General features: G+C 34.7%; 2 protein-coding genes across 3 annotated transcripts; one reads left to right on the top strand and one right to left on the bottom strand.

The window, feature by feature from the left end:
• Positions 1–7,978: 7,978 nt before the first annotated feature.
• LOC129568215 (putative odorant receptor 69a) lies at positions 7,979–9,337 on the bottom strand. The gene is made up of 4 exons (XM_055445861.1): positions 8,693–9,337; positions 8,527–8,626; positions 8,135–8,398; positions 7,979–8,065 (listed from the first exon to the last, which is right to left on the bottom strand). Exons 1-4 carry the CDS (start codon positions 8,842–8,844, stop codon positions 8,012–8,014), a joined length of 570 nt encoding a protein of 189 aa, XP_055301836.1. The 5' UTR covers positions 8,845–9,337; the 3' UTR covers positions 7,979–8,011.
• A 216-nt stretch (positions 9,338–9,553) lies between these two features.
• On the top strand, positions 9,554–13,710 carry LOC129568216 (uncharacterized). 2 transcript variants are annotated; one of them, XM_055445864.1, is made up of 6 exons: positions 9,554–9,640; positions 11,688–11,811; positions 11,889–12,084; positions 12,401–12,658; positions 12,862–13,225; positions 13,360–13,710. In XM_055445864.1, the coding sequence occupies exons 2-6, from the start codon at positions 11,709–11,711 to the stop codon at positions 13,417–13,419; spliced, it is 981 nt and encodes a 326-aa protein (XP_055301839.1). In that variant the 5' UTR covers positions 9,554–9,640; positions 11,688–11,708; the 3' UTR covers positions 13,420–13,710. The 2 variants fall into 2 exon arrangements, with proteins under 2 accessions (XP_055301839.1, XP_055301838.1); XM_055445863.1 differs by lacking the exon at positions 9,554–9,640 and having other exon boundaries at positions 10,581–11,811.
• Positions 13,711–18,900: the final 5,190 nt, after the last annotated feature.

The raw sequence follows: 18,900 nt of genomic DNA on the forward strand, positions 1-18,900 counted from the left end.
CATGACAACAGCACACATTTTTGCTGGTAAACAAGTGTTATGAATTATTATATTTCTTGCAGAAGAAGAAAAATATAATATAGAAATGTAGTTGAGTTCAATATAGATGGCTGGCAAATGACACACACATACACCTTGGCCAGTGCATGGCACATTGGTAATGTCAATAAGTTTTGAGATAAACACAAATCGACACAATGCAATATCAATATTCACTCAAGTTATTTGGAACAAATACGTGCAATAACAACAACAAAAACGAAGCAAAGAATGGAGGAAAATGTGCGAAGTACTTGTTTTCGATCAGTGAAATTGGAACGCCAATCGACCTAAATAACATAAACAGATGGACAACACTCGGTGCAACTGATACTTCCAATTCGATATTTTCTTTGAACGAATGATGAGAAATGAAAAAAGTGAGAGAGTGAAAATGACCAATAACGGGAACATAAAATGAGGTTGAAGTGAAAAAAACAAGTGAAATTTCAACGGAAATAAACTTTTGCTTTGAATTTTCAAAACTCACAGTGCGAGTCTCGCACCAACGACTATGGTGCAATCCAATAAAATTGATTAAAGTGTAAAAACGTGAATATACAAAATTGAAACACAGTTTTTTTTTAATTCAATGAAAATTGATTCTCAACAACAAGTGGTCACTTCTACTTAAACCTTAACCTTTATTTGTGGATGGTTCATTTCAATTCATTAATGCCATCATGAGTGATGCGACTAGAAAAAATGCTTCCATTGATATCAATACTGTCCAAAATCTCTTACACGTTTCGAAACTTTGTGATGAATTCGAACGTAATTCAACATATGATGGGATTTCAATATTCATCTGTATTACTTTGCGCAAAAGTTACAAGACCTACGCGACGGACTGACTGTTGGAGCGGTGGCAGATGATCTATCTAATACTCACATTAATAATATCTGTTTGAAGTGTGATTGACGAGACTAACCCAAAAGACGAAGGCTCAATCGAAGAATAAGAGAATCCCTGTGGCCCACCTCTCCAAACAGTGATGTATTCATCTGCCGTCTTCTCTATTAGAGTTCAATAGCGTGGAAAAGAAAATTAATTTGGTTTATTCTCCCTGTAGCCACGACGTCAACATCTGCCAATTTCATCGAATCGAATGAATCTCCAAAACTGTTTATTACACTCAAAATTGTATCTTTGATTTCTTAATCGAATCAAATATTTCCACGTCGATTTCAATCTTCAATTCCCAGTGAAGCGCTAAGTTGAGGCGGTAAGTTGCGTTTCAGAGGAACTTAACATTGGTTCACAAAAATGTGATTTCACTAAAAACTGTGATGACAACATCAGAGCTCCATCTGTAATTGAGTTTATTTGATAAAAACAAGACAACATTTGAAATATTCAATTGAAACGCACAAACTGTGAATTAATCAAATGGTTTTTGGTTGGCGGAGTCGGACGGAACATTAATTACAGTCAAAAGTTTATCGATAACAGTGACGCATTGGCTTCTCAAGCGAAACAGTGTTCTTTGGAGTGAGCCGCAGTCGCGCTCAATTGAACAGACACAGTATTTTCCCAGCGGATGACAAATTCCATTCTGAGATTAAAATGTTTGTTGGTTGCTCCAAATTTAATATTCCCGCTGAAACCGCGCACTCGATGCTGCATTGAAAAACTCAGCGCTTAGTCGTTCGAAATAAATTAGTAAATCTCCATTCGAACGTGGGAAGCAACCGATTGAAATGAACGAGTGAAATTCAAATGGTTTCGATGTTTTGGTATTTTGATATTTTTGTATTTACAACAGAACTTACTAAAAAGTTCACTACGTAATGGCAATTTTGTAATGATGGGAAATTCGAAGTGCTCAAAAAGGTCATAAAATTATTTAAAAATATGATGAAATTAATGAGTTGGAAAATCTTCTGAAAATCAAAAAATACCATCTCATTGATTGAAAGATTTCATGAAATTAGCTCATCAACTGAGTTCAGTTCATACATTCCCATCCAAAAGTCTCAGACACGGAAATGTGTTCAAGTAATCAAGTGTGGATCTTCTTCGAATACAGTAACACACTTGAGCATAGCAGCGCCACTATAATCGCAAAACTGACTATGTTGGATGCAGACAAATTGTTGTCGTATTTCCATACGATTGATAGAATGCTGTTAACCATTGGAGTGCCACACAATCGTATAAAGAACTTTAAGTTTGCCGACACGTGAAAATTGGTTTATTTTTAGTCTACCTTAAACCGAGACACAATATCTCCATTCGAAATTTAATGCATTTCAATTGAAATTGAAATTTGATTAATAAAATTCAACGAATGAAAAATTTCCAGAGAAAAATGAAATATCGAGAAATAGTGAGTTCTTTTTTCTGTCCAGAGAACCGGTTTTCAAGTACATTTCCAATGTGTGTAAAGAACTTTTCAATTCTTCTTGCGAAATTCTCTCCATTTTTGGAAACATTTTTCAAATTTTCCCTCAACTTTTTTTATCGTATTTGGTTCAAAAGCAACTCAACTTTACTTACCTTCTACAGCAGAAGTTTTCCAACAATGCTAAAGGTAAGTGTCAAGAAATGGAAAAAATGTTTCCGAAAAAAGATGTTCGATGTTTCTCTCTGTAGAGAAGCAGTATACTGCTGAGACATCAGTCTTTATAGGGAAAACACTGTTTTTTATTTTACCTCTCTCTCTCTCCATTCTTCTCCCTCTGGAAACGTGTTTTGCTGCTCACGATAAAATTTCTCCTCGCTGTGTTTGTGTTTCGTATTTGAGTAGCGTTTATTTTATTTATATGTTTGCCACCAAAATATTACTATTTGTATAGTCTATGAATGGGGTGCATGCGATGGCAACGAGTCGCGTGCTTCAAAAATCAAAATGCAAACGCAGCAAAAATACATTTCCTGTGAATGAGGTTCTGACAACAAAATTGTAATTTTAATTAAATTTTCTTCGAGAAGAAACCTCATTAGCTATATTATGTTTTGGTACTTTGCATATATTCAAATACAGGCAACGAATCCAAAAGACATCAAGTGTTTTTTGCCTGAATTCAATCAAGCTTTTTTCTTCGAATAGGTAACAGTCTTCCAAAGCAAAAAGTTCTCCTCTATGTAAATTATTCCACACCTCAGAAAAATTACCAATTTTTTCTTCGAATCAATATAAATGTCTGCTAACTCGTAAGCAAATGGGCCATATTCAGTGAAAGTGATGAAATTCCAAATCATGCTGAGTTTAGTGCTGCGAAGAAATCGAAAATAACGCACAAAATAACGCGAAAAGTAAAACTCTCTCGAAAAGATTTTCTGTTATCAAACAGTGTCATGAAATCGGATAATAAAAAAGCTGACATTAAATTCACCTCCCTTTCCTTCCGCCCACGAAACCGAATACTTACCTCTTTTTTTTTCATAGAAGAAATCGAAAGAGTCAAGTGCAGTAATCATGAGATGCGTTTTCGATTCGGTTTTATGGCACGTGAAAGTTTCGTTGAAATTGCAATGAGTTTGTAGAACAAGTTTGTTAAGACAAATTGCAGAGATCGGCATGTGGTGTGAGTGTGTTGCTCTCTCAAGTTCATGGATCAAATCATATAAATTCATCCGTTGCAGAAATATTAGTGCGAGCATACTAAAAATAATATGCATAAAATGGTATTTGCTTGTTCGACTGTAATTTACACGGTCGTTGGAAGCCGTCTCTTTGTGTGTGTACCTGGTGTGTGTGTGCAATGCACAAAAGTCAACATCAACAATTTATGATAATAACACGTTTAACGCTTACGCTGGCGTTAAAAAGAGAATATCATCGTAAGTCAGAGAAAGAGTGTGCTCCGTGTATAGACAAACATTGTGTGTTTGTGTTTTCCATTCCCATCCCGTTCGTGCTCGATTGAAATGCTCGTGTCTGTGCACACATATGTAACTATACTTCGGGTAGATGCGCTTCCATGATAAACGATTGCAAAACGTTGCGATACCATTCATTCAATTTTATGTTATTTTCCATAAATAAGCGAAACAGCAAACATTCATATAAAACTTTGATTTTTGCTCGCTAGCAAATGGCTTTTATTCCGCTCCGTTGCAGCCTCTCCTGACGCTGTTGTCGCGATAAAAAGGTGGAAGACTCGTACGCGCGCACAAGTGCTAATAAATATTTCATTTCGATGGTTTCATGACACATATTTCTCGACTGTGACTGTCGATACGATACTTTGGGGTTTGTTCGCAATCGGATTACAGCTGAGGCGACTCTTCAAAGGCGCGCACTAATCGAATCGACATGGAAAATTATTATGGAATTTTGGCCAGTGTCAACGAAGGCATTTTTGTCGCTTTGGAAATAAAATGTGCTGATTTCCACATAGTTCCTCTTTTGAAAAATAAAACCGAATTTAATGAAAACATCATTGGCGGGAGAGAGAAAATTGTCAATATCGTTCGCAATGGGCTCATAAACCACCGCAAACGAAATCACATAACCACTTTATCATTGCTTATTGTATTTTCGGTTTTGTGATTAAATTTCTCCTCGACGTCCGATTTCATTGTTATTGCGGCCGTCGGTCATCAAAGTGACAACAAATGCCTTTGTGTGTATGTTGGTTGGTTTCCGTTTACTTTGCATTGTCATAGGTCGTTCGATTCCGAAGCCCAAATGAGCGTCCAGTGCAGCGCAACTAAAAGAAATTGGAATTTAGGATTTCGCAACAAAACGAAATGAGAATGGGGAATGCCATCCAACAGCCAAGTGACAATCGCACGCCACAAAACTATGCCATTAAAACTGAACTACACGATTCGACGATAACACATCAACTGAAAAACCAACTGTGAGCGCGACTTACTGGCGACAAACACTTCGTTTACGACCATTTTCCTGCCACGCAAACGCACGCCACTGGAAGCGAGCCGATGCCGCTGACACTCCATTCCTACCCCTTATTCCAATTTTGTTTGCCATCGTTTCAAATCTACTTTTGTTTGTCCGTTTGAATTGCGAGTGGAAGTTGTGATTGCGCCACTACTATAAAGCAAACTCAAGCATCGAAACCGAAGAAAAACGTTATAATCACAATCATGAGATATTATATCAATAATAATTTCGACAAAACATTTCCATAAAATTGATGCACAAAATGATTGACAAAGTTTTTGATGTACGATCTTTCCCGCACACACATATTGGCAAGTAGACGTTTGCTACGACAAGGAACTGCGTGGGAAACTTCAAACAATTTCAGCCACATTGTACATTGAACTCAATGAGTTTACTACGACTTAACATGTTTCTCTCATAATAACAACTATAGGAAAAAAAATGCGAGCGACTTTTTTGCGCGATTTTCACATTTGTATATTTCAATACGATTTCCTATGATTTTTCTTCGTTTGTTTGTTTGTTTGTTCCGTTTGGTGAATGAACGATGAACCGTTCATTTATCTTTCTATGAATTTGTTAGAATCTAGGCCAATTTTTGAGTCTTCTCTGTTGATGGAAAACAACATTTTGTCAATCAATTCGTTGGTCGCTTCATGATTTTATTGACCCAACTTCTTTGGAAAATGAATTCGTTTTAGCATTTTGTGGCCGTTTTGGAAAAAGTTTTGCTTCGAATTGCTGTTATTTTTTTCGGTCGCAAATTGCGATTTTATTCAAGTCGGGAATGAAGCTTGGGCCATCGATGAAAAAATCATCAGGAAAGTCGTGTTGGAAAGTATAGATTTTCGTCAGACAGAAAATTCATGTTTTGAATACATTTCTGCACAACAATGCATAAATTCAATGAATTCCGCTATTAGACTCAATCAATCCCATACGTATAAAATACGAAATCTTGTTTTTCTTATAGAGAATATGTTCGATGATGAGTGCCCTTGTTGACTTCAAGGCATAACTATGAGTTGTATCAAAAATCGATTTTAGTGTCGAAGTACTGTATCAACTGTGTTTTGATTGAGTTTCGTCATGAGAAACATCGACTGAGGTCGAAACTGTGTTCGAACGGAATTAATATACAGAAAATGGGAGACAAGTTGTATGGTATTGATGTCGCCTCCAATGTAAATCGATATCACAGCTCAATCGGCAATAATAAATTCATGAGTTGCCATTAGGCAATAGTTTTGTGCTATTTTATTATCGTCGCCGCACAAGATTGACTTGATTCATTGTGTGCTGAACGTATGACTTTTCCGAAGAAAACCAGAAATGCAAATATATGCTTACGTTTCAATACTTTCGAGATGTTCGATACGATTTAGATGTTTGCGTGTGTGTTTTGTTGAAAATTATTCAGAGAAAGCTGAATATGCTTATCGATTTTAGGGCACTCGAAACTTATCTAATACTTCCGTCTCACAAACCTAAAATATTCAATAACAATATTTACAAAACAAGGAATTGTTTATTTATTCCCGAAACCTCTTCCGTTTTATTCGTAAAATAACTTTCATTAAATTTCATCGGGAGAATCAAATATAATTAATAATATAACTATTCGGCGAAACATCATTCGAGCACATTATTCAAGCTTTTCTTTCCATTATTTAGTTTGAATTGCTTTTTTACAGTTTTTCACATCATGATTTTCCATGCGTTGCCTGGCGGGATACGATTTTCGAAGCCCGATTGGAAAGTGAGGGAGTAATAATTGTTCGGATTTTTTTTTATTAACAAATGAGCCGATGAATACTACAATCTTGGCAGAAGTGTGAAAACGGATGAAATCATAATTTTGTTTTTATTTTATTTAGTTGATTGAAAAAGCAAGAATTAGCTTATTATGAGATATTTTATTTATTTTTCACGCACTTTCATTGTCTCCATCACAAACATCTTGATCAAGTGAATTCTCATGAATGAAAACGGTAAAAATTGAAAACGTTTAAATGATACAAAAAAATAAAGTCATAAGTTGAAAGAAGATAAAATGACAGAACAATTTCAACACCTTAACAAAAGACAGAAAAAAAATCCAACTAATCGTTCTTAGGTCTTTTGGGCCAGGGTCATTTTCCGAAATCAATGATACACTGAGAAAAGGCTGGAAGGAAATATTCCAACCCTGCGTTGTGAATGTTGCCAATGCAGACGATTTTGTGAATTGTCCAACCATGGTTTGAATTTGACAAGTGCGGGGCTGGAATTCTAAGTCATTCCACCGAAATCGTTCGGAATTATTTTTTTCGTACATAAGACCATATTGGAGTGAAAGAGAGAGATTTCACTATTTTTCAGCACTCCACCGGAATTATTTCTCACACAATCCACTCTTGCTTGAGATATCGGAATAATTCCGGTGGAGTGCTGAAAAATAGTGAAATCTCTCTCTTTCACTCCAATATGGTCTTATGTACGAAAAAAATAATTCCGAACGATTTTGGTGGAATTCTTAGAATTCCAGCCCGGGAATGCTGTCAATATTCCAACCATGGTTGAACAAATCACAACGCAGGGTTGGAATATTTCCTCCCAGCCTTTTCTCAGTGTACGGATCATTTATTTCTTGAAATTTCCAGCAAATACTTTCACATTCCATACCCATATCTTCATTGTTGGAGTGCATTATGCAGTGCAAATAGTGCTGTTCAAACTTTGTGTGTGCTTATAAATTTGGTTTCTTTGCATTTTGGTTTTAATCAGTATCGTGCAGCGTTCTGCAAATTAGCTGTATTGAAATTGTGTGTTGACCAGCTCAGGCGGCAAAATGCTTGGCCATCTTGAGGCGATTTCATGCAAATTACCTTGTTAATAATGTGCAAATGAATTACAAATGCAGCGAAAGAAAAACAACTCAAAAACTGTTTAATTCTTCCTTCGCTGTATTTTAGCTGTGCTGATCAATTTGTGCTGCATAAGTTTTCGCGCGCTTTATCTCAATTGCAATATGTGCCTTCTAATTATACATATACAAGTAAAGTATCTTGTACTATATTGTTAAGAAATAATGAAATAATGCCCAATGAAAATGAGCGTACAAAACGAGCGACTCAATTACCAAACTGCTTGAAGACAAGATAAAATGAAACAGCCGTTTTGATAAACTGCAAAACAAAAAACAAACTCATCAACTGATAAATCCGTATAAAATGTCTATCTCTAATCAGGATTACGTTTAAGAATGTTGTCAGCGAACAATCAACAATGTCGTAACCCTTTAAGTAGAACGGTTTTTGAGCTCTCTGAACCATCAAGCATATTAAAAGCTGTCGATTCACCGGAAAAACATACCAATTCATGCCATACGATATTTCAGCGGCCGCAAACGATTTTATGGTCACATTATTCGCATAATAACACGAAATGTAGTTGAAAAAAAGTTGTGTGAACAATGAATTCAAATTCAACAGAATGTCGAAATCAAAATGCTTCAACATCTGAAAGGGATAAAAAGGGTTGATTAGATCTATTAAATGTTTTCATGATTGGATTTCGTTTCGCTTGGGCTGTATTTCAATTGTCGATTTTGATTAAGAATTTCAGTCACATCTCCCATTTACCTCACCTCATCAAATTGGAGCAAATTCATCGCAATAAACACCGCATAGACCAGCAATTGGAAGAAAAGCGGCCCATTCATGATGATTTTCAAGTTTTTCATCAACCTGAAATGAAATGTATGCCGTGTTTTAATTAATTCATTCATTTTTCTCTTCCTACTTAATACTTACTCAAGAATATCGATGTGAAACTTCAGCATATCGGAACACGCTTCTCCAAATGTTCGTTGATTTTCGGTCGATTTGTCACTTTCAACGATTCTGTTCACATCTTGCGCAAAATTGGCGAGATCCTGGACGCATGTGTCGATATAAGTGCACATTCCGATATAGAGTCCAGAGAAGAGAGTAATAAGTCTAAAATTGTGAAACTTAAAAGTGTAAAAAATTCCGTAAGCATGAAGTTAATTATTAATGCGTCAACTGAGCAATTGAGCATAGACTAACAGCATATAAGTCGTTCCACTCAAGCTTTGCAGTGTTAAAATGGTATAGAATCCAAGTGGCTCCTTTGTATCAAATGGCACACTGCAAATTAAGATTTCCAATTTAATTTCCCGATACAATCACATTTCCAAACAAGAAGAAATACTAACGCTGATGGATATGGCAAGTACCATTGTTTCGGAGTTGGAAACTCAAAAATAGCATAACCAACAGGGAATAACAATGGTGGAATATAAATGCTTGTAACAACAAATGACGCGTAAATAAATAAAAATTTCATTAATTTTGCATTTCGTTTCTCCTGATTCAAATATAAGCGTGTTGACTCATCGGATTTGTCAAGTCCTGATCCAAATGGAAAAAATGGAATTAGAAAAAATTTGAGAAGAAAAAAAATCTATCATTTCGCATGAAAAATCAACATTTTTTGTAGAGTAATCATTAAGCATTTAGTGTTTATACTTTTCGAAATTTCCACAATTTTCAGTTTTTTTAAGAACTCAAAAAATGATAAAAAAGATAAAAATGATGTAAAAATGTTAAATTCTCAGCCAGAACAAACTTACTCATGTTCACCATCTCCTGAAGATGATCTAGAGTGGCAATGATCAAATCGTTCTCCACCGCAAGACAAATATACATAGCCACAATTGAGAAAATGCCTAGACTCAGGTAAATTGCGCTTGAAATACCTTTAATAATAAATTCCTTTTTATAACAGAAAATCAACATTTGAATTGTACAAATCGACATCGGCAACAGCAAAATTAAATCCACGATAAAATTTGAAACTTTCCAAGTGAACAAGCGAAAACCATTTTTATTCGTTAAATTCCCTAAGCGCAAAGCCAATTTACATTTTTTCAACACTTCCATTCTGAAGAAATTTAGTTCTTGAAATACTTTATCTAAGACGAGTGCTTGTCTTTGAAGACAGTTGGCTTCTGACATTCCACAGCAATGAACGGTTAAATATATTCCGTGTTTGGAGCAGAAAAAAGCGAACCTAATTTGAATGCAAATGGGATTTTCGTCGTTTAGATTTGAAATAAAATTGCCTAATAGCTCTTAACAAGTGTGAAACATTTACAACATCGTAAATTATAGGGTTAGAAGTGTGATTTCAAGTGCCAGATGATAGATGTCAAAAAGCCAGACGATAGATCATTTGAAAAAACACCACCCACTTGACATGAAAAGACTTGCAAGTAATAATTTTCATAATGAAGCAACAGTGGAATGCTTCATATACTGATACATGTATTTGGTTGAAACTCGGTTGACCGAAGCGCCATCCAAAGAACCGATGGCGAGTTCGTGATATCTGTATGTTATACTTCAGTATGACGTTTGACAGAACGGAGAGTTTACTTGATTGTAGTGTCATTACCATTAGCCCTAGATTATCTAGGTGGCGTTTGCGCTCAATATCAGTTGTCAAATTCAAAGTGAATAGGAGAGTTGTAATGAAGTGACAATGAAATGATGAGAAGTGATCAAAAGTCAGCTCAGAAAATCTAAATGAAGTATTAAAATCAAAAATCGATCAGTTTACAGTTAGTTTGCGTGAATACATTTTCAAAGGCGTAGAATTGAAAAAGTGTCGATTGAGTCATTTTTTAAATGTATCATTATCGGTTTGAACGCCATTTCATCTTACTGTAATGACACTTAATTTAGTTGTTATAATATTCTAAGAAACACTTATCTTTAGCTTGACTAGATAATTGAGATGTGTCTTTCCAAATCCGGAGATTTCGAGCGGTAAAATTCGAAGAATAAAATACTGCCAATGAAATCGAAAAGTGATTTGGAAAGGTGTCAAAGCTTGATTATAATATACTAACGGTAATAACCTTGTTTTCAATCGAATCGAAGGCATTCTACTTCGTTTCAAATGCGCGCAGTGCGCACGAATGCCCTTCAATTGGGAAATTGTAAATTTGTATCTTCTTACCATGGCTACAGAAAGTATAATTATGTGTCAATGCCAATAAAATGTGGACAAAAATATTGATTCTGTTGAACAATTCGAAAATGAAATAAATACGTTCGGAAGATTTGATTTTTTTTTTCGAAGGTCATTACAGCCGTGGACCGGATCCCAAAAATGACAAATTCAAAAATGGCCTAAAATCTGTTATTCAAAATAATGTAATGAGAATGGTATTCGTTGATAATACGTTAAATCATTTCTACTCGAATAAAGGATGTAATTTTCTATCAAATGACGCAAATGAGCTCTACAATCGCTTCAGCACTTCAATACTGCGTTCAAAAAATGAATTTCCACTTCAATTTAAGTTCTAAGAATGGAATTAAATAAATTTATGACTAGAAAGCATTTAGAATATTGAAAGTGCGCTCTAAGGAAAGAATTGTCCAATTAAGTCAAGTACCACCTGAAATTCCCAGAATTCAATGAAACGTCTTCGGTCAAAACGTCTTGATCATACATGCCTGTATTGAAACCAGGTTGGGTCCATCTTTCAAGGAAACAAGTTGAACTTTGTGTTTGTACGACACAATGGCAGTTGAAGTGTTGAAAGGACTTCGCTTGATTTTATCACTATCGTCTTTGAGCGATAAAGTTTATATTCAAACTTCACGTTTTCGCATTCCGACATCGCTAACTCGCATTCTCTATGCCATTCCAATGAATATTTCGCTTACACTTATCACATTGTTTTCTTTTGACATTGGATTCGATTTAAAAAAGGGATCTGCTGCAATTAGCGTGATGCTTGGCATCAGTCAGATAAATTTGGTCTATGCAGCATTGGCCATGAAACGGTCGCTATTGATGGACATTCTCCGTGAGTTAGAAAGCGTTGTTCAAAAAAGTAAATATCTGTTAGGGCAGACTGGATACAATTTCTTTCAAAAATGAAGCTTGATCAATTTTTCGTTTTTATTCAAGGATGTTCAAATTCGATTGATGCGCAGGAAATTTATCAAAATGTTGAAAAAAAGAATAATAAGCTATCGAAAAATTTCATTACATTTGCCATTATTGCGATTTGTTCACTTTTTGGAGTTCCTGCTTTATTTCCCATTTTCTACTTGTGTCTTGGATTTCCAACGCCGGCAAAATGGCCATTGCCATTTCCGTTTAAGTAAGTGATCGTTTGATTTGGATTTTCTTATGTTTTCTCACTTGAGAATGATTGTGTATAGCGATGGCGAAATAAGAAAAGACAGACAATTTAGTATGCGCTGTTAGGCGTGTGGTTTGTTGCATGGTTTGTAGTGAACTGATTGGAATGAGAATTCAACATGAAGTTGATACAGTTGATTTGACACCATAATATTATAGCTGTGGTAACACTGTTTTCAACATTCTCAAATTCTAAATCTCATTAAATTTATAAGTATTTCAGCAAAAAGTTATTCTCATCTATTGCTAAAAATCATTTTTTGTTCACATCCCAGATCGTTCTTTGACCCGAAGACATACTCAGGATTTTATGCACCATTATTGGTGCAGGCTATCACCGGCATTACTTACATGGGATTAATTTGCACGTTAACGGTGCTTCAAATTGGACTGTGCAGCTATATCAAGGCATTTACTTTGGATTTACAGAAGCAATTTGAATACTCAAATTCATGTTCAAATGCCAAAAGAAATGAAGCAAGGACAAAATTGATTCTGAAGGAAGCAATCGAACTGCACATCGATATGTTGAAGTGAGTTTGTAAAACTTCAAGTCAGCGTTTTATGGTCCATCTTGAATGTTCATGTCATCATAGCTTTTTGCATTTCTCTGGATTATTATCTTCATTCGTCAATTCATAAATTCTATATCGAAGTTTCTTTTTCTGTATATTCAAACAATGTGTTATCGAACCACAATTTTATATATGTTGAAAAATGTGCTCTCTGTTTTCAGTATTATGCATCGTGTGAAAAATCTTTTGAGTGGCCCTTTATTTTTTCAACACATCACATTCGCCGGATTCCTTGCCTTCACTCTACTATCCTTAGATCAAGGTATTCATGATTTAAGCTTCGATATTGTGCTAAGCATCAACTGCATGTTCACCCAAATTCTTTTCAACTACGTGTTTTCGAGTTATGCACACAGTTTGTCATTGTGTTCATCTGGCGTTGCTGATATTGCATACGGTTCTCTCTGGTACACTTTGCCCATCAATCAGCGCGATCTCATTCTATTTACTATTCGACGATCACAAATTCCATTTTATTTGCATGGATATAAAATATTCTATTGCTCAATGCAAACTTTTCAAGAGGTAAGCAATATTTTTTATTCCATTTTAAAATTCACATGAAAAATAAAGCAATATATCCATTTTAATTAGAAAGATGGCACATAATTTCGAATTTCTTTAATAATTTCAATAAAGACCCATATGCTTACTTTCAGCTAATAAGAAAGTCTTTCTCGTACTTTCTGTTGTTCCGACAATTGAGAGGCGTTAACTGAACGTCGACCTTGATTCGTTCAACGAATGGAGTCAAAACGATTTGAATGACACAACATTTGGCTTGTGCAAACTAGCAGAGACACAATTCAACATTGTGACGTATACAAAATAGTAGATTTATCTAAAGATAAGCATTGTTCTTCATGTGTTTTTAATCAAGTTCGTTCTAAATATGCAATTATCTAATCAAAGGCATAACTTGTCAAGATAAAAATTGAAGTGATTGAAAATTTAAACATCAGCTCGTGGAAGCGAATTAAATTTTACAATTTAAACGCACTTCTTTACATTTCTATATGAAAAATACCTATTTATCTTTAACCCTTTGACGACCAAAACTGAACGGCTTGGAATTTTGCAATTCTGATATCAGATTCGTGCTCAGCGACCCCAATAACCTTAGTAAAAGTGTTATCAAAAATTAATTTTTTCAACTGAAAATATGAAAAAAATGATGGGACATATGTGTCCCATTGGTCGGTAACGGTAACTACCTTTGTATGGAAGAAAATATGTCTCCCATAAGAACTACGTGTAAAATCTTTTTCGTTTTTAAGATGTTCAGAATTGTTTGGAACCGAAAATGGTTTGAATTGTGCTTTGTTGTGCCCATTTAATCACGAATTTGATGATATTTTTGTAAATTTTGGTTTTTGAAAATTCGCGAATAATGGTCAAAATACAGGCAAACCAGTGGTAATTAGTTACGTTTACCGACCAATGGGACACATATGTCCCATCGCGCCAAAAGCAATAAAAATTTAAAAAAATATTTTTTTGGAGAAAAGTCGATTATTTTTAGAAAGAAACGGACATTCCGCACAACATTTCAAATTTTCAGCTTTAAAAGTTGCACCGTTCAAATTATATAGGGTTTGGCGCAACTTGAAAAAAAAGTCAAGATTTTTTTACTTTGAAGTGTTCTATTTGAGCGCAGTGATGATAAATATCCAATATTATGGTACTTTCTGGTAGCTACATTCATTCTCTTTCAATAGAAACCAATTTTATCGAAATCGGTTTAAAAATGTGAAAATTATTGACGAAAAACAAAATGGGACATATGTGTCCCAAAGGTCGTCAAGGGGTTAATATGTGTCTAGATCTCTGAAAAAAAATTATACATATAATCAATGATTTAAAATATATTCTATATTTATTCAAAATGTCAAATAAAGTAAATATTCGGTTTAAAAGCCAAGTTACATCCAGTTTGTTTAAGTTCGTCAATCTTTTGTTCGATCGATTGCCACAGTACATATGTTTCTAATTACAGGTGGGCGGAGTAAGAGAGTATAATTCATACTCCTACTCCTACTCCCATACAAACGGAAAATGAGTATGTCTCGACATACTCTCATACTCATAGATACTCTTTGAGTATGAGAGAATATACTCAGAGTATATACTCTTTGATTTTGAGTATGTCTCGACCTACTCATTTTTTTGCGAAAGAGTAACTCTACACTTACTCACTCGTTTTCCCTCCCTCAGAAAAATATATAAAGGATATACGAGGGTTGCTGCATAAGTTTCTGGCCTAACCTATTTCTAGTGTTTTCAGATGCAATCTGACGATTCCATCGGAAATTTTGACATTTTTTAGGCTAAAAAACACTATAGCAGGGATTATTTTACATTACTGGGTGTGTCTAAGCCTCCTTTCCAAGGGATACCTGGAAAAATCGTAAATTTCAACAATAAACTTCATTTTTCGATATGGGAAAAATTGATTATTCTGTTGTTAACCACCTAAAAAACTTCGTTTATAAAACTTCGGCAAAGCAAAGGTATAAAAAAGTAAACTCCAACGAATGGAATAGATAATAGAAACAGTATTGGAAATTACATTCGAATATAAAAAGAGAAGAAAAGTTTGGATTTAACACGGTAAACAGATTTTTTGGAATAAAGAATCTTGAAATCGAGTTTAAATGAGAAGACGGAATATCAAGTTCACCTGATTTCTCACCAACAGTAGTTGTAATTTTGTCACTGTCGCCTCCAAATGCTTTGATATTGTCTTGAATCCACTTGAGAGCTAATCGTTGATCTTTCAGTCCTATGTTACCCGAATATTCATCAAGACCGAGAGAAGCAAAACCAAGGAAGCCAATGCGATAATTGAAAGAAACGTAAATGACACATCGCTCCATAAATGCGTAAGGGTCTTCATTTTTGTTGAAACTTTCTCCAAAGTAAACTATAACGGGTAGATTATTTTCACTGCATTTTACGGGGTTTGGCGTAAAAACATTTATCGATAAACAGTCTTCATCAACCAGCCATGGTTGAACGTCACTTTTTTGGCTATTCGGACATTCAAATCCATAATCAAGCACTTTTAATCACATTGAATCCCATTTGTCGATCGCCATAGGTGGCTGGAATTAAATTTTAATGCACATGACAAAAACTTATTACTAAAAACTAGTTGTTAGTTGATTTTAAATTCTATGTTAAAACTAAATGACTTTAAAAACGGGGCAAGGTGAAACGTATTAAAAAATGTGAGTCAAACCTTAAACCGAAGTGATCCGATTGGAGCTTCAGCGTACGGAATACCACGATAGGCACAAAATGGCTCATCATCAAAGATTGTTTTCAGTTCAACTCCGTACACATTGCCTAATTTCGTTTCAACCAAACACTCGACTTCATCTTCATCAGATAATTCAGGGCAATATTCGTCAAATGCAATGCACTCATCACCTTTGAAAAAACTCTGAGTATTAACAATGAAAAAAAGTTTTGTGAAACACAAAATGAAAAGTGATGTCTTGATATGCATTTTTCAACATAAAAATTAAATTTCTATATCAATTTGAAAACGGCGTGTTTTTGTTTGACAATCCAGAAAAACGTATCAATTTGAAAACGGCGCATTTTTTTTGAAACGTTACACAAAAACATGCCGATTCCAAATCGGCACATGAAAATTAAATTTCTTTACCAATTTGAAAACGGCGCGTTTTCATGTGACAATCCAGACATTTACTATTGCATCCATTCATTGATATATTTGTCTCACGACGAACGGTATTAGTTCTACACAACAACGGTAACTAGATTTAAATTTGAATAATTCGTCAATGTGTTTAAAAACAAACACACGCTCAGCGTGTGTCGTTATGAGTTACAAGTATCGCATAGATGCTTCTCGGCTAACAGCAATGTGTGAAAGTATTGAAATGTATTCGAAGTCGCCATCTTGCCCGTTTTATGTGAAACCTTTCAATTGATTTTTTTTTTTCTTCAATTTTGATCGCGGAGAATCATTTTTTCAAAAAAGTTTCTTCTATGAAATGTTCTACAACGTGTAACGAATAAAACGAGCTATGTTGATTTAAAATCGGTGAATGGCAGGACAGCCTAATGTACAATGTACATGAATTGGCAAACGAAAAATGACTAATTGATGGAATGGCACCACTTTCTCGCATATCTTTTGGTTTACTTTAATGTAGTAGTGTCCAATGTTTTTACTATCGCATGATTTCAGGATAATCAGGCTATGTTTTACTTCTTATTATTTTTAAATAATTTTTCTTTTCGTTTATTTCATTTTATTCATCTCAACTCTCAGTTTCGCATAATCGTTTGGCATAGTCTGTTCCTACACTCGTATGAACCGCGTATTTTATTTTTCGACAACAATACATACAGATCGAAATAAATAGAGATAATATAACTCAAATCAACGTCTTTAATTAGACAGAAAAAGACTGGGTTGTCCAAAATGAAAACAATCATTTTGTTTGTGTTAATTATTGTCCGAGTAAATTCTTCAAAAGTGCTGAATATTTGTTTTGCGACTGCAAAAACTGGCAATTTATTGAATCATTCAAGTGATCTCTGCTCAACGCTTCGTTTATCGTCACAATCAATCGAAACCGATCTCAATTTACAAGCGAGTAAAAGTTCCATGGTGAATAATCCATTCATAGTTGTGTTTGTACAATCACATGCCGTTGATATTTCCCAGCTCGGCATTCAGTTTTTATCACCTTTGCCAAAGCATTTGCTACTGCTCATGAAGTTCAATTGTTCATTCAATAAACTGCGTGAAATACCTAACAAATTTTTTGAACACATGCTGAATTTGGTCCAAATAGATTTTTCGCACAACAATTTAACTACTTTATCGAAAAATTCCTTCGATGGACCCTATAAAATGAAGGAGATGAATTTGTCGTTCAATCAAGTGTTAAACTTAGACGTTGACACATTTTGGGACCTCAGCGCTTTGAATTCATTGGATTTAAGCCATAACTCGATAACAGTGATCGAACGAGATCTTTTTATAAATAACGCTCATTTGATGGAAGTTCGTCTCAATAATAACCTCATCAAGAACATCGAATTCAATTTGGCTTCGTTTTCGAATTTGGGTTATCTCAATTTAAATGAAAACAGTTTGACTCATTTGGACCATATTACGCATGAACATTTTCCGAAACTGTTGAAATTGGGTATTTCGAGGAATTACATTTCGTACGAGAATTTGGAAGCATTTTTGAAACCATGGCAACATTTGGAGTTTATCGGGAACGAATGGATTCAGAAAATCGTTGATTCAATCGACAAACCAAGAAAGAACGTGCAAACAAGATCAACTAGCACCGTGATGACCATATTTGCTGTTGTGTTTAGCATTTCGGCCTTCATCACACTTGCTATAAAATTCAAAATTGTTGCAAAAGCACGAGAGAGACTAGCTAGAAAGATTAAAGACGCCATCATGTTGGCGCCTTATCGGTCCTATATATCAACAGAATTGGATGACTCAACCAGGAACTATGGGCTATATCGAAAAGTTGACCAATAACATGTTTGTTTTTAGAATTTAAACGTTAATATTATAATCGATCAGATTCAATTTATATCAAAATAAAAACGTTGTTTTAATCTAGAGAGCAACACTCTTTTTCCAATTACTCATTGCTCTTATCAATAGGCGGATATATACGCCATGCAACATATTTCAATATAATAATCAAAAGAAATCTACATATGAAATTGTACGATATTCAAAATGAAAAGAATTTATCTGGGTTTGAAAAAAGCGGAGTTTTCTTAGTTTTATGTCTACAGTCATACGATGTGGGTGCACAACGAACAAAATGAAGATCGCGATAATATTTTTTTTTTGTATCGACTTTACTTGTGTTGTGTGAATCGATTGAATTAAAGTATTTCGATCATTAATCGGCGATTTTGGAGTCATTTTTGTGGCGTCTCCACTCGCATTTAATTTCCATTATAGAAGCTTGCTTGTCAAAGTTCAAACATCATTGCAAACATTTGGAAGTGGAGGAAATGACGCCAAGCTGCACGAGGTTATTTGGTAAAAATGTGTTTTGATTCAAATGCAAAATTGAAGTGTATAAAAGTGGAACTATATGAAAACATCGATTCAACCATTTTGAACATTTCATGGATGGGGTTGAATATTACAGAACCATTGCCTCCGAGTTTAG

Source organism: Sitodiplosis mosellana, unplaced genomic scaffold (genome assembly GCF_009176505.1).
Source record: "Sitodiplosis mosellana isolate CC-2019 unplaced genomic scaffold, AAFC_SMos_1.0 Smas_scaffold_17, whole genome shotgun sequence".
NCBI classification, from domain to species: Eukaryota; Metazoa; Arthropoda; class Insecta; order Diptera; family Cecidomyiidae; genus Sitodiplosis; species Sitodiplosis mosellana.